The 15505-nt window shown below is 40.5% G+C and overlaps 1 protein-coding gene across 3 annotated transcripts in view; it reads right to left on the bottom strand.

Moving 5' to 3' along the window:
* LOC124412290 overlaps nt 1-15505 on the bottom strand; it is a 95572-nt gene that overhangs the window by 78709 nt on the left and 1358 nt on the right. For all 3 annotated transcript variants that reach the window (XM_046892038.1, XM_046892037.1, XM_046892039.1), the window contains one exon: nt 9902-10122. In XM_046892038.1, coding sequence (XP_046747994.1) covers nt 9902-9935 — 34 coding nt within the window. In that variant the 5' untranslated portion in view covers nt 9936-10122. The remainder of the gene's footprint in view (nt 1-9901; nt 10123-15505) is intronic.

Genomic DNA, 15505 nt, shown 5'->3' with positions numbered 1-15505 from the left:
AGGAAATTCAGGTAAGAAATTCTGAAGCAAATATATGACAGATATATACCAACCAGAGATTCTGGGCTACTTATTACAATCCGTCTTGTAACTTCTTACACGAAAATGCTACGCAACATTATTATTATATTTACCAACTTCTCGTGTGTGTTCAGCGCTAAAATATATTCGCGGAAACTCCTACCGAAGATTCGCGAGTGCAATATCTGACTGTAAACATGCCGCTATATAACGTCTCCAAGTAGTAAGATAAGACAGTCTCAAGTTATACCGAAGCTAAACCGAGTTTGCCAAGCACCAGACTCACGTTTTCTTTGTTTTGTTTTATTTTCTCTAATTAGTCAGCGCAGAATCATTATACCGTTTGGTAAAATTGTTCGTTTGTCGAAATAACAGCGTTCGAATCTCCCGCCTAGCTCGCGATTGGCAGGGACCCGAGTGACGTCGTTACGTCGTGAATGTGGCGCCATCTGTACCGATTTTAACTAACCTGACAAATGGTATACAGAGTTGTGTTCATTGTTGTCTTTTTCTAAATTAGTGTAAGAGACAAAATAAAAATAAAAATCAGCATCTTTTCATCGTGACTTCGATATGAGAGAGAAAATATTGTCGTTTGTTTGCAAAAAAAAAAAAAAAAACGCATTAAGTCTCTGAATGTCGGTAACGCGGCTGGACGGTGAGTAACGAGATACACTTATGCATCCATCTTGATGAAAGAGCAGCCAGCTCTTCCTTATTCAGCTCAAACAAGAATCGCCCGAGGGAAGTGGTTGAAATTACGAAGCCGGGCGTGTGCTAAGAATCTAAAGTGAGAAAAATTGAGAGTCTGCGTGAAAGAATATTCAATTTTCTATCATATGTAAATCTAGGCTGCTCAGAATTTCCACAGACATGATTGCCGCAGCCTGTTGGCAAAGTTTTGAGGGCAGGAGATCTCTCTTCTTTCGTGAAATTCAGTGAAACTCTCGATCTTTCCCCGACTTCTGTACCAGGCCAGCACCGGTAAGAATTACATAGAATAAATTGGGACTTTTCGCGAGGAGACAAAGTTAAACTACTGAGGGAAGTAACTGTCTCTTTTCTCTAAAAACTAGCCTCGAGATCCACTTTGCGGTTGTTGCTGAAGAAATCGCGCGGGTGTGTACAAAGAAAGTTGCGAGAACGGGCGTTCGAGAGTGAAGAATGGAGAAGAGAAAAGAAGAAAAAAGAGAAAAGAGAAAAGAGGAATCGCGCGGCTGACAAAGTTCGCGCCCCGCGCTGTATTCAAATCGACGAGGGATTTGCGTAAAAATTGCAAATATTCAACCTCGATCCGGGCGCATATATATACATATATATATACAAATATATATATAAAACGCGTGACTCGCGGAGATCGCACATTCCTTGGTCTGCAACTTTTATATACGGCTCGGAAAATTGACAAATTTTAAATGATTCATGGCAGGACGTAGATCGAGGTCTCCTGTCGTTCGGGGATTCGAATCGCTGCATAGGGGAATAAAAACGAACGAGAGGGAGGAAAAGAGGGAGGGAAGGGAAGCGACGGTAACCTTCGCACTGCAGCGTTTTTATTTTATTGAATATATTCTCATGTGCGTCAATTTACGAGGTATAGAAAGGTGCGTAAGGTATAGACTTCGTGTATATGTATATACCTAACCTGAACCTCGTGTCTCTTTTTCCAAACTCACCCGCAAAATCTGGTCTCGACAAGTTTATCTCCTCGCACACGAGGCATCTTCCCATTTCTGGAAGATCTTCCCTTGTATATATGACACTCCCACATGCGACACCCTTCCCGAGCCACGTTATTGAAGACGAAAAATATCGCTGCTAGAGAGAGAGAGAGAGAGAGAGAGAGAGAGAGAGAGAGAGAGAGAGAGAGAGAGAAACAAACAAACTGCTTCAGAAAACCGCAATTCTATTCGAAATTGATTTTCTCGAATGTGTTTTGCGAGTCGTGTTGAAAGGAACGGTCGAAAGTTTCGCCTAAATTATTGTACCAATTTCGAATTTCCGAGTTTGTTAGAACCAATGAAAACAATTCGATATGGTCATCCATGAGAATCCTTTCTCCAATAATATCGCAAGATAGAAACGATTTTAGATACCAGTACGAAAAATTTTCAAATGTGATAAAATCGGTAACTTCAACTGGCACGTATGAAAAGAAAATAGAAGAAATTGGGAAAAAATTGCTCGAATTTATGAGATATATATATTTTATCGTCAATATGACTCCGTCTGTAGCAAAGATTTTCGGTTGGAATACGAAATTACAGTTTTTAAATTAGCATCAAATTTTGGCGTCAAGCCAGTCGGAGATATTGCAAGTTTCATTTATGGATACCGATAAAAACTGCAACTACCAAACGGATGGTAAGAAAAAAAAATAATCAGTTTATTTTCGTCCCTGTTTATATTATCCTTGTATACACTTATTTTTCCTTTTCCTTTTCCTTTCCTCTTTCTCTTCCGCGCTTCCGCGAGAAGTAGAAGAAAGATGGTTTATTAAATAAAATACCGCGAATATAGCCCGGCTGAAATGTGAAGCTAATTATACCTAATTAAAATTTTCACAAGGCAGGAGAGAAGAAAGAGAATGAAAAAATATCGACTGATCTGCGAGAGGAAAAAGGATCTAAAGCGAATAAAAGAAGCACGTGACGGTTCGACGTTCAGCATTATCCGCAGTGTATAACTTGGCGAATACAATAGTCTTCCCCGTGAAAAGCTGACGAAGAGGACGAGTATCGATCCGGTATTTTCAACGATCGTTATACACTCCTCGAGCAGCGGGAGGTACTCATTCCCGATCATACCTTTGAGGATCGAAAAAAGCAAAGGGATGGCGAGGGGTCGAAATGGGGGGTTCCAGAAGAACAGGATGGTGAGACGGCCGAGAAAAATAAAAGAGAAGTGTATTAAAAATCCGAGGAAATCTCGCATCCCTTCCAATATCCGGGAATAAAAATAAGCCGAAAAAATAACCGTAAACCCATTCTCATGAATTTCCATCTACACGTAGGTATGTGAGTTAACTCTAACGAGTCACACCTCGTGAAATTGACTCTAAACTTGATATTTTGCTCTAAATATGAGTTATAAATCTCTGAAAAAAAAATATCTGGATACTATTTAAGGATCGCAGAAAAAGCTCCCTCAATTTTCTTGACCAAAATTAAGCCAAGGAGCTCATTTCCACGACTAAGGTACTCTACGAGGAGTGAAAAGTGTTTGGGGTGAAATTTACTCACAATGATTGATTAGGATCAAGGTTGTAAAAATTGGCAGTTTAATTCCTGTACGTACACAGTGTACACACGTGGACATTAATTTAGAGACGGCTAGTTTTTTTCGCCGAGTCAATTAGGTGCGTCGGTAATGCAGATTCAGCCCATAGCGGGCGGATACTGTAGTGGCGGCACTGCGGGGTGAATCTGGGTTACCAACGTAGTAATCGACTCGGCCGAAAACCCTAGCCGTCTCCGAATTAACGTCCGCGTGTGTACATGCCTTTACGATCCGTGCATACTGTACAACTGTACTTTATAGCTTTGCAACGATACACAGCAGAACAAACTAGGTGTAATAAATAATAGCCTAGGATAAATACGACTTGTTGTTCACGGGTATAACACGCGGCGTCAGCTATGTGCAGGAATGAAATCCAAATCCGCGATATAGGTGCATATGTTATAAAATCACAATACAATACAATACAATGCAATGCAATACAATGCAATGCAAACACACCTACACATACATATATATATATATAGGTAGAAAAGGTTTGTCTAGATTAAAAATACAGAAGTGGAGAACGATAAAAAAAAATACCTAAGGTAAAAAATAAGCAGATAAAATGGTGAGTAAGGAGTGAAGAAAAACGAAAATAATCACTCAGCCACGTGGATTATAGATATATACATATAGGTATGTATTTACGTATGTATATGTAGGAATTTATGTATGTACGTTTTATACAGATCGGGGTAACCGAGCTGCTGCAGCCAAGGTACGAGAAATAGAGAAATGCATTCGCGGACTGCATTGTGTTGCCGGAACAATGCGCACGTCGCGCTTTCTTCAAACTCAGGTGTGCCTTCGATATTTACCGCGAATATCACGACTAGGGTCAAGAAGGGATTCGCGATTTAACAACGATGCAGAACCTGGGCTCCTCAGCACTACTGCAAACCCGCGATCCATGTACCATGCATAGATCCCCTCGAGTTGACGCCATTTTACATTCGTATTTTCGATCGCAGTGAGAAATTGTATTAATAAAAAAAATTGCACGCTTTTTTTCATCGTCGAATTCGATACTGTTTTCAACTTTTATTTTATGACAAAGATACGCGAACAATATGGTTATGAGTGTAAAATTCAAATAAATTTTATTATTATTGCCATTACAAAATATGTGGATGTTATGTGTTACCATATTATTTTTGGATATGGTCGTCGCTACTACATTTTCATTCGACTCGTTTATACGATGATTTGACGTTGGTGCAAAATAATGAAGCGATGTTAAGGTCTTCTTTCATTGAACAAATGTAGTAAATACAACAATAGAAAATCAAATACCAATAATAACAATCTCGTTAACAGAAAATGGCTTTTAGCAATATCAATCCTAAAAAAATTTCACTTGCGTATTGATACGTAGGAATATTCTATCAGTATCCAACTTTTGTTGGATTCGATTTCCAATCGCTAATATAAGAAAACAATGCCTAAAGTCAGAATAAAATGTTTAGAGTGATTATAATTTCCGAATAATTAATATTTAATAAAAAGTTAAGGTGGTTAATTTTATCCCTTGTTATTTAAAAAACTTCAGAGTTCCCACTTTGCCCCACCCTCCCCTAATTTGCGTGAACCGTTATTCAATAATTATTCAAAACGCGAAACGAAAATGCAGAAGTCAACAATCTGACCCTCAACCCTGCAGAGCCGAAATAAATGGGGTGTAAAATTTTCGCCTACCTCTAATCGCGACCCGTTGCACATAACATGTGACACGCTGTGTCCGAAATCGAAGAGCAACAGCGTCGCCCGAGGGTTGCTAGACGACAGACGAAGCAGCGCGGGGTGCGAAAACTCGATGCAACAGGCATCCGAGGGAGCTGAAGCTCGATCCAAGGGTGGGAAAAGCCTCGTGTCACGGGCACGCGGTGAATGGAGGAAAGCCGTGCACGTATGTATTCACGCGTATAAAAATAAATAAGAAATGCAATAATAATAAATCGGGAGGCGAAGGGGGTGGAATTCCCTACGCTGATAGGGGTTGCGGCGAAAAATAGGCTCGCCGTCTATCTCGATCCGGGAAAACCTGGAGCCACGAATCAGAGCTTGGATACAAACAGCACAAAAATCGTTTTGAAAAACATCTCCAGTGTCTACAGTGATTACACCGCCAATGATGCGAGTGGAGATGAATTAATTACGATCATCTATACGAGTGTAATTATGAAATTCAAGATATTTGAATAACGGAGGCTAAGATATCAAGAATTTGAGAAAGCGTTTTACCACTAAATCGATCGAAATTATCAAACTATGGTGTTTTTGATCCGATTCTATATTTTTTTCAGGATCATTTTACTCGATGACAAGAAACACCAGAGTTTAATAATTAAGACAGTTTTAATAATGACACCCTGTCCTCGTATTGTTGATACCTTATACCTTGTGGAGTTCTAATCTTCTAAAATTAGTTTCTGCCACACGGTATTGAATCTTGTTGCACTCATGTTAACCATCATTATACCGCAAATAATATTACTGGATGTATTCGAAATATTTTTCTTCTCTTTCCTTTAAGCATTCCAAACTTTAACGCTCGCTCGGGAATAATCCCGAAAAATGGGGGAGAATAAAGGGGCGCCAGGGGGGTTGAAGTGAGTTTCGCATTTAAGGGAAAATTTTACGTCAGAAAAGGAAGGGAGGTGGGTGGCTAATGTTGTAGGAACAGGCTTGCGGTTTGCGTACAAGGCAAAGGAAGAGAGCCGGCTGCTTTTCATCCCTCTTCACGGCTCTGCAGTGGTTTGTGCCTTGCGGCATGTAGTCCCGATCCCCAGATTCGGGATTTCTGTCTCCTTAGTAAACCCTCTCTCATACCATCCCGCGTATCGCTGAGATTTACTCGATCCGACACTCGCTGTAGTCTCAATTTTCAATGAGACATGCATAACTAATTACCTAAGACCCGACCCGTTCAATCGCAACCTTTGAACCCGCCGCCCGGGGTGAATAAAAATTATTAAATTATTTATTTTTTCCTGACGCGACGCGTCCAACTTTCAAAATTTTTGGAAATCATTTGTCCCTTTCTTCAAAGTATCTATCGTACGTCAATGGTAAGCAACAGACGTATGTCAAGTTTCTGTTCTAAATTCCACATCATAAAAACATCGTTTATATAATACCAAAGTTAAAAGACATTCAACTATTTAACAAGCTGGTATTCTCCGTTAATTCGTTATACAATCGATAACTTTAGGTGTGAACAGCTGTTCCACAGCAAATATAAGACGATTATTGTTTACGGGATTCGAAGCTTTTTCCATTAGTCACTGAACAGTTGAGTCGGTCGATTTGGAGAATGGGAATACCGAGGCTGGGATTTGTACGGATGGATTATATGTAGGCGTGGTACTGAAAGAGCCGAGGATCACGCCAGTGATATTTTTATTACGGTTAAAACGCGAACGTTTCAGCGACCAAATTTACTGTACGTACCGTTCGATTTTTACAAAACGAACGAAAATGGTACGTGCCAAAACGGCACGCAGTGCTGACACTCGAACGTGACAACGAAAACAGAGAAACGAAATGTACTATGAGAATTTCACATCGTGCGAGTGCCGCGATAATTTCCTCGTAATTCACGTATTTCATGCTCAACGCTATACACTAACAAAATCATTAAACTTCGATTTTACATCGAATGCGAAACAATTAAGTTGTGAAATTGAGTGCCCTTTTACACTCCGAGAATAAAAGTGGAAAAAAATACTGGCAACATGTTTGCCATTCACGTATAACCGAACTCCGATTCGAACAAAATTATTAAGGGCTCGTGACATTAGCTTAGCCAGAGACTAAAATAGCTTCGGCTGATATAATGATCCTCTTTTATTATTCCTCAGTTTCACCTGAAATTGCAGGACTAACGTGCTATAGGAAATTACCATTTTGTTGGAACAACTGTGTTTGCCTGGGACAAATTTCCCGAATCCATCATACTTTTTCGATCAATTGTATATATTCATATACGTATAGTGATCGAGACCATGAATACGGCACGTTGATACCGCACGACACGTGAATAACTCACACGTTTTCTCGTCGCGGCATTCGTGACTCAGCCAACTAGCTTGCAGAATGAATAAACGAATGAATGAATTCATGAATGATCCTGACAAAGATGTTTTTTTTTTTTTTTTTTTTGTTTTTGTATTTTTAGAGAGCACTGTGCTTATCGATATAAAAATAAGATGCGTACCTAAAACTTGAAACGATATTGTATAAAACGTGCATGAAATCGCAATTTTTGCGCACATCATAGAGACCCACAGCATTCTGCAAAAAGGTACGACACGTGGTTCCACCATCAGCTTTTCCGTAGTCCCGCAGAAGGTTCAAAAGCCTGAATGGAGGCCGAGCTTTTATGTGCCTGAGAAGCCTGAAGCCGGATGCGAGTAAGTTGGCGATTCGCGTTTAACCCTCAGGGAATATCGCGTGGATAGCGGTGAGTCTCGCAGGGAAGCAACGGAAGAATTTCCGTCCATCAAAGCGAGACCCGTTTCGATTCGACGCGAAGATCGCGGCTTTTGAAGGCCGAAAAATTTCAAAAGATAGCCCCAGAGAGGAGAGAAGAGGAGAGGAGGAGAGAGAGAGAGAAAGAAAAAGGAATAAGAAAAGAAAAAATACACCAACTAGTGGACGGAATGTATTTATGATAAATTTAGAATGTTGGCTCTGCCAGCAGGCCGATCGCGGTGATCATCACAGTACCAGTCCAGTGTCGAGTCGCCCTCGCGATGACCTACGCCATGTTCCAAAGAGTTTTTTTTTCTCCCCCTCCCTCAAACGTAAACAAACATGACGAAACGTATGGCTCGGGGTAAACCTGTGTAAACTATCGCGGATTAAAAATAGTTGTTACACCTTCCGAACGGCTGCCTCCCCCCTTCCTTCGCTTCCACTTCGATTCTGTTCACTTTTCAGCTGGGCGAGGTGTGCAGTAAAATGTGCTAGGTATATATATATATATATATATATATATACATTGGTAACCATCGTGGTGAACTTGGAGACATTCGACCCTCTCAAATTCATTAGACGATTACATGGACTCAAAGTGATTTCACTAATTTCAAGATCAGAGCATTATTACGTCGACGACCTTTGGATCGTCTTCCGTGTTCACCGTCACCGAGGTAACGTTTTTACTACGTCTGCAGAATCATTTAACGGTGCGACCAAGTGTTACCCGGCTATCCCCGGGGCGGTATTCGCCAAGTGGGGTGGATCGTTGGGAGGGAGTCGAACGATCAGGGTAACGGCAGTGAGTTGTGAGGGGGAGAAAGAGAGAGAGAGAGAGAGAGAGAGAGAGAGCTAATCGAGTTGGATAAACTTTACGAGGTTGGTAACGGGGCGGCCGATCATCTTAACCGAGCAACTGCAGGGCCACTAGAGTTGGTATCCACCGAGCTTGTTTGCAGGGGAACGACAAGCACGGGGTCTGCTTTCTGCTAGAAACTAAATAAAGGTCCTGGACCAGGGCGGGAAATAATCCCGATTAACCCGAGGAACGAGCGAGTGCGGTGGCTGCTCGCGTATCATCTGGATCCTGACTATGGATCCTCGTGGCTGTGGAGGATGAGACAGAAACGGGCTCGGAATTGTGCGAAGCCGAGTACAGACGACCGGGTCTTTTCTATGATATCGACGATCTTTCAGTACCATTCAACCCCTGCATTGCCAGTCGCTAATGAGAAACGAGGAGGAACGCCGTCGGGGGAGGGTGACGTTGATGGGCAAACACCAGCACTTAATTATCTACCCGATGTCATTCACGTTTTGCACCGCATGATATAGACGATGCGGTTCTTCATATAGACCCATTCGGGTCTAAAAATAAAGTAAAATATTCTAAGTTTTAGCGGAAGATTTCGAACAATTTTTGGTTCTCAGTTAAAAAGTGGCAGAAACACTCGGAATTCAATTATCGAACACTTCTCGACTTTGGGATATTTCAAAACGGTAACTCGACTTTGAAACTACAATCGAGGGTTGATTTGAGTGCGGTGTAACGAGGCTGAGGGTCGCTTTTCACTGGGTCTTAATACCGTACGGAATTTCTCCGAGTGAAAAGCCTCGAAATCGACGTTAATTTAACGCCTATTATTACCATTATCCTCGGCATTCAAATTGCGGTGTAACTTTTTACTTACGATGAACTTCATATTGAGATCACGCTGACTATGAACTCTGTGATTTGCAAGCCCCGAAGAAGAGACTCGAATCAATCATTTGACAGAGGTTGAAGTTGCTAACGTTATCGTGAGAAAATATTGGGAATAAACTCACTAATTTCAACTTTCCAATGCCTTTTCAGAAGCTTGGATGTCTTATTTCATTACTGTTTTCTTTAATTTCCGACGATTCCAAAGTCGTCAAACACTAACAACGTTACTAACATCGGTAAATTTCATTTCCACATTACACGATGTTACCGCACATACGACCAACGCAAAATTAAATTTTTCTGAGCATTTAGCCACGTGGCGACGACATTCCGAAAAATCGAATTTAAGGGTCCCTATAAAAGGGACGTCTGGAAGGTGGACGGAGTCGTAAATGAGGATGCAAAGCCTACCTTGTGGAAAGGGCGTGTGTGTGGCGCTCGGCATTGTCGTAATCTTAGCGGGATGGAGTTGGCAGTGGAGTTTTCGATCACTGTTAGAATCGTTGAGATTGCGTCGAGCAGCAGCAGCCGAACCGGTCGCCCCGCGGTCATCTCAGCACCGCCACGCTGATGATCATCGTCTGAACAAACACTCCAATTCGCGATGAACGCGGCCGATCACGCCATCGCCCCTGCGAACAAAATCGAACGAGACACGTTACATCGGATCTATACACTCGGTGTACGGACATTGACATGTGTGTTCTCGTGTGTTACATGAGTCACACCATTCTTCCATGTAGGTTGTAGGTACGTCACATACGAGACACGGTATTACTTTTTCAGATAATTAACAATGGACCATCTCTCCGTATCGTCCTGACCCGGGTACCAGCTCCTATACATGATTAAATAAGGCACAATGGATGACTGAGGTCAAGATAAAAGCGAACCGTCATATTGATGTCGGAACTGAGGGCATCGCAAGAAGAAAAGGGCTGTACACTGCTCTCGAGTTTTCGCTCTGGTTCTATGGGTACTATAGGTAGAATATTGTGTAGGTATATACATGTATTGCGTGTGTATTATTAGCCGCATTCTATTGATATCGGGAGAATTAATTTTCTTCCTTGGTCCTGATTTTCAAATTGAAACAAGTTATACTCTCTTTATTTTCGAGAGATGAATACCTGACATTTTTTTAATTCAATTTTCTTTGGTTAGTGTAAAAAGTTCTATGATAGTAAAATGGGTATCGTTGCTGTGACGGTTAGAATAGTTTTCTAACTTGTACAAACAAATGTGGTACAAATAGTATCAGAGCTATTTACAGTGCGATTACGGCTGCCAATAGCGTACATTTTCTGGTATTTAGGAACGTCGATCAGTCCGTTTGTTTAGTTTAATGCAGTTTTTCAGCTAAACGACGGTTTGACATGAATTTAGTGTTTTACCAACATCAAGTTATCGGAATAGTGAAAAAAAAATATATCACGAGTAAGCATAATTACAAAAAAAGACAATAACGAATCTATAAATTTTCTGTTTAAAGGCTACTGGTAGAAAAATTGGTTTTAATTTTTTACTTAAAACTACAATATTTTTCAAATATGGTGAAAAATTGATTTATTTAACCCTTCGTCGTCGCACTTATTTATCGTCCCATAAGAACTACATGGTTTTTGGGGTCAAAAACAAAGAACTATAAAAGCTTTTCGCAGCGCTCCATGCTGAGCAAAAATTAAACTATGACGATTATTCGCGTTGCGCAAATTATTCCACAAGTGTATAATCGCGATAACTTTTTAAACTTTTTAACTTTTCAAGAATTTGACGATATAGTTAACATCGAAAAAGACTCATCAGGCCGCCTGAAGCGATCATCTTGAGTACATCGAGTGTCGAATAATACCAACAGGAAACACAAGTACGTACCTAGATAAGGGTTTGACTGAATAAGAGCAGACCGTAAGTTCCGCCTTACACACCTTCAACGCTCTTGCATTTCAATGCTATAAAAAGCTCCGGATCGATATTCAAGCGAATCTTACGCTAGGTCGCGTATTTATGGCATCCAGGAGTTTATTTGCGTTTCAAAGGTAGCTATACCTTGTAATAAACCCTGGCACACAGAAGTCGATATAGAATTGCGATACGGCCGATGGCGTGTACACACGTGTTTACCCCTTTCTCGTCTGCTTCTCCATTACCACCATCATCATCGTCGTCGTCATGATCGTCATTGCTATTAATAACGCAGTAATCGATTATTCGATCACCGTGATCAATCACGGGCTCGCAGCGAGATACCGATCCGTATACAATATAGTTTAATACACGAACATTCGGCGAACCCGAGAATAGAAATTCGCACAATGTGCATAATAGAGTGGCTCCTAACGGACCTAACGAGGGTCGAATTTTAGTTGTCGAAAACGTGCCACGTACCGTGACTTTGTAGGAATAATAAAAAATAGCCGATTTTCGATTAAATCGATTGCTTTCTGCCGATTGATCGAATACAATTGATTATTCTTCCTCATAATCGGTTTTTGGTTCATACTCCCATGTAATGAACGACACAATACATTCATATATAGTATCAATTTATTACCATTGTCTAACTAACTAAATATACCTATTTGATATAACAAGTGAAATTAAAATAAATATTTTCACCTGATATTAAAAAAATGTTTTCAACGAAACCATAAATTACCAAAAAACTTTTCCTCTATTAAGACTGCGTACTGGAATTTACAAAATTTTGGTTTCGAATGTCCGGCTTAAAAAAAAAAAAAATCAAAACGAAATAATCGATTAATTTATACCGATTCAATTTTGGAACCGATTAATCGGTGCATCGCTATCAAACTTTATCGCATGGGTAGCTTTAAAGTGATATTCTCGACATTCCTCCACCTTTTCGCTTGAAACGAAAACTTCATCGACGCTAACAACGATAATAATAATGACAATGATAATGATTCGATAAGGCGACCGAGCTTCACGATTTCAGAAATTGTTTTGCGGAAGCAGCGAAGCTTCGACGAATGACAAAATGCTTAGGCATATACATCCACGGTCTATTTATAGGGGACCAAGCATCTGGTCTATAGTTCTCCTCACGTTAATGGAATCGCTACTGCTGCTGCTGCTGCTGCTGCTTCTACTGCTAAACAGCTCAAACCCCGAGACAAATTATACCTCTAACGTTTCACCGCTAAACCTGTTTTCGAAAATCATTATTATTATTATTATTACTGTTATCATGCATACACGCGTGGTAAACCATCTCCGAGTATAGAGTTTGAAATTAATCGTGTTTCGTGTATAATACACACGATGGAGTTAAATTGAAACTCAATACCAAAGGGTATGATGAATTTGGCCGAATCTCCCGGGACTCTAAATTTAAAAAATACTTTAATTTCTTCTCGTATACAAAAAAAAAAAAAAAGAAAAAGAAATCGTAACACCCGTCTGCGGAAAAAACAAACACTGTACATTGACTAAATTTTTTAACGGATTATCCTTTAATTCTATATCAAATATCAGTATCACCTACGTTTACGTGGTAAAAATAAATGAATTCAAATTCAAGATTAACGCATTTTAATAAAAAAAAATAACGCAAAAAATATGATTTATCCGATAAGTTTTTCGAAATTTTAATCACGTTATTAACGATTTCCCTCCAACTTTTCTCTGCAATAATTTTCGCAGCCTTTGGCGCAAGCAGTTAGGTACACGCCTACTTATCTATTGTAATAACAAACATATATAATCGTTGATTTCTCTATGTCTTTACAGCGAGGGTGTTTCGCGGGTGTGAGAGGACCACGGTTATAATATAAATGCCATGCAGCTGCGGGGAAAATTGTAATTGGAGCATATTCGGAGCCCTGCGGTAAATAAGACGGGAAAGAAGAAGGGGAAGGAAGAGGAGGAAGTCCCCCTCCCCCAGGGGGAGAAAAAATTGAGGGAAAAGAAAATTCTTTCACATTTCGGTCAACGGACGTGAGTGGCTCGGCGAATGCGGACGGTTGTACGAAGGTGGTTGCGTGTGTATGTAGTTACGTACATACGTTGTGTAGATGTAAGGACTGCAGGTGCGCCGGTTATGTCCTGCATATTTCATCGTCGCCCGAGCGACTCGGCAAAGCGCGTTGTTACGCCTACATTTGCAAACCTACGTCGCAGATCCTGCTCACGTAGGTACGGGAGAATTTTGGAAAGATGCGAAATTTTACGCGTAAAATTTCTGCAGCAACTGGAAAAAAGGTTTTTCAAAATAGGAGAGACGAGAATCGAGAGAGAATCGTTCGATGCGGTAGGTTAATTAGCGTTTTTCAAAATTATATATTCAACACCGTTTCCTCCTTATGTACATCATTTTCTCAACTTTTGTTGTACTTTTGATTGTGCAGAAAAGAAGAAAAGAAAAATAAAAAGGAAAATTTCCCACAATCTCAATTTTGTCCGTCGATTTTGGTAGCTTGAAATTCAAGAGTGAGATGAGAAAATGAATTTCTTTCTCAATTCAAATTTCATCTAGTAGATGGATATTCAAATAGCGACAAAATCGAGTGTTTGAAAGTGCGAGATCGAAACTTCGAGACAAAAATGACAGTATCGTTTCAGAGTAGAAATGAACGACTCGACAATTGTATCGAATTAGATATCGTATCATATTAGATATTATATATACAAGAATGAAAAAAATAATTTCATTTCACACTTCGAGATATATCATGTGTATACAGACAATTCAAAATTTGTTCAACCCGAATAATCAAATGAAAACAATAGAACCCGAAGCTCTATGTCGCGTCTGTTTCCAATCAACGCATAAACACTCAAAATTCAAAGTCTCCTAAGAATAATGATGAAGAATCTTGAAAGCTTGACGATCAAATATATTATAGACATAACACGCGGTGTGTAACAAAAAAAAATAAATAAATAAATAGAAAAACAATTAAAGAAATCCGAAAAAAAAACACAAAAAAAAGAAGAAGAAGAAGGAAAGATCGCATCCACACACAGTGAATTCTTGGCACCGAATTGACGATTCGGAGGGAGGCCGACCACCTGCGTGCGGCTCGATTACGCCTCTGTGGTTTCGGTAATCCGTTCCTTATCCACCGCGTTTCTTTGGCATTCCGTGATTCCGGCGGCCCCGGCCGCTGGCGTAAAGCCGCGCGGTGCAACATTCAACATTCATTCCCGCGTATGCGTTCAACGAAACGTGTAGCGGAAACGAGGAATTCGGATGTGCGCCGTGAGTCACCCGGGTATTTTCGACCCTCTGTGTAAGTGGGTATAGGTAGGGAGGTCTAGGCGGCCCGTTATAGCCTATATAACTCGGAAAAATTCCTCGCCCAAGGTGATGGCAAAGCACACTCTCGACTCGCCGTCTTCCTGCAACCGCTGCAACGAGCGCTGCGCTCGAAAACGACGATGACGACGATGACGACGATGACGACGACGATGGCAGGCCTCTCTGTTATATTAATTCTAGATACGTGATAAACACCGTGACGATACGTGACAATTTAATGATTCACGGGGCTTTCGATTCCCATATCAGTCTTTTCCCTTGGGCGTCGTGTGGAGCACCGGCTTCGGGGCTCCGATGATAATCGAATTTTAAAAGGCGCCACCTCCTACCTAACTTGGGAATTCAATGATACAGTTGCAAGGTGTAATTCGAGACTCTGCTCGCCTTGGAGATCGAGCGGTGGACTGTTATCTTCTTCCTTCGTTAATCCCAAAAGGGATATATTGATTCCGGTAATGCGGTCGCGGAGCGATAGGGAATATTCAATTAGGCCTAACAAAGGCAGGTGCAAATTAGAGAGGTGGTGTATTATTGTAATATGTATAATTGTCGAATGGAAAATCTAGAGATAAACTTACAAGAACGAAAATCACTATTTCGCTGCTAGAGAGTCACTTGGAAGAGGTTCAATGTGAAAAAAATATGAGTTTTTTGAATGGTGTACTGAATTCCGTCGGTAAATGCAGTCCCAAAGTTAGGAAATAGCGAGTTTTCCTAAAAATGAATTGTTA

This window comes from Diprion similis, chromosome 11, assembly GCF_021155765.1.
Source record: "Diprion similis isolate iyDipSimi1 chromosome 11, iyDipSimi1.1, whole genome shotgun sequence".
Lineage (NCBI taxonomy): Eukaryota > Metazoa > Arthropoda > Insecta > Hymenoptera > Diprionidae > Diprion > Diprion similis.
This window is presented reverse-complemented; position numbering and strand designations above follow the sequence as displayed.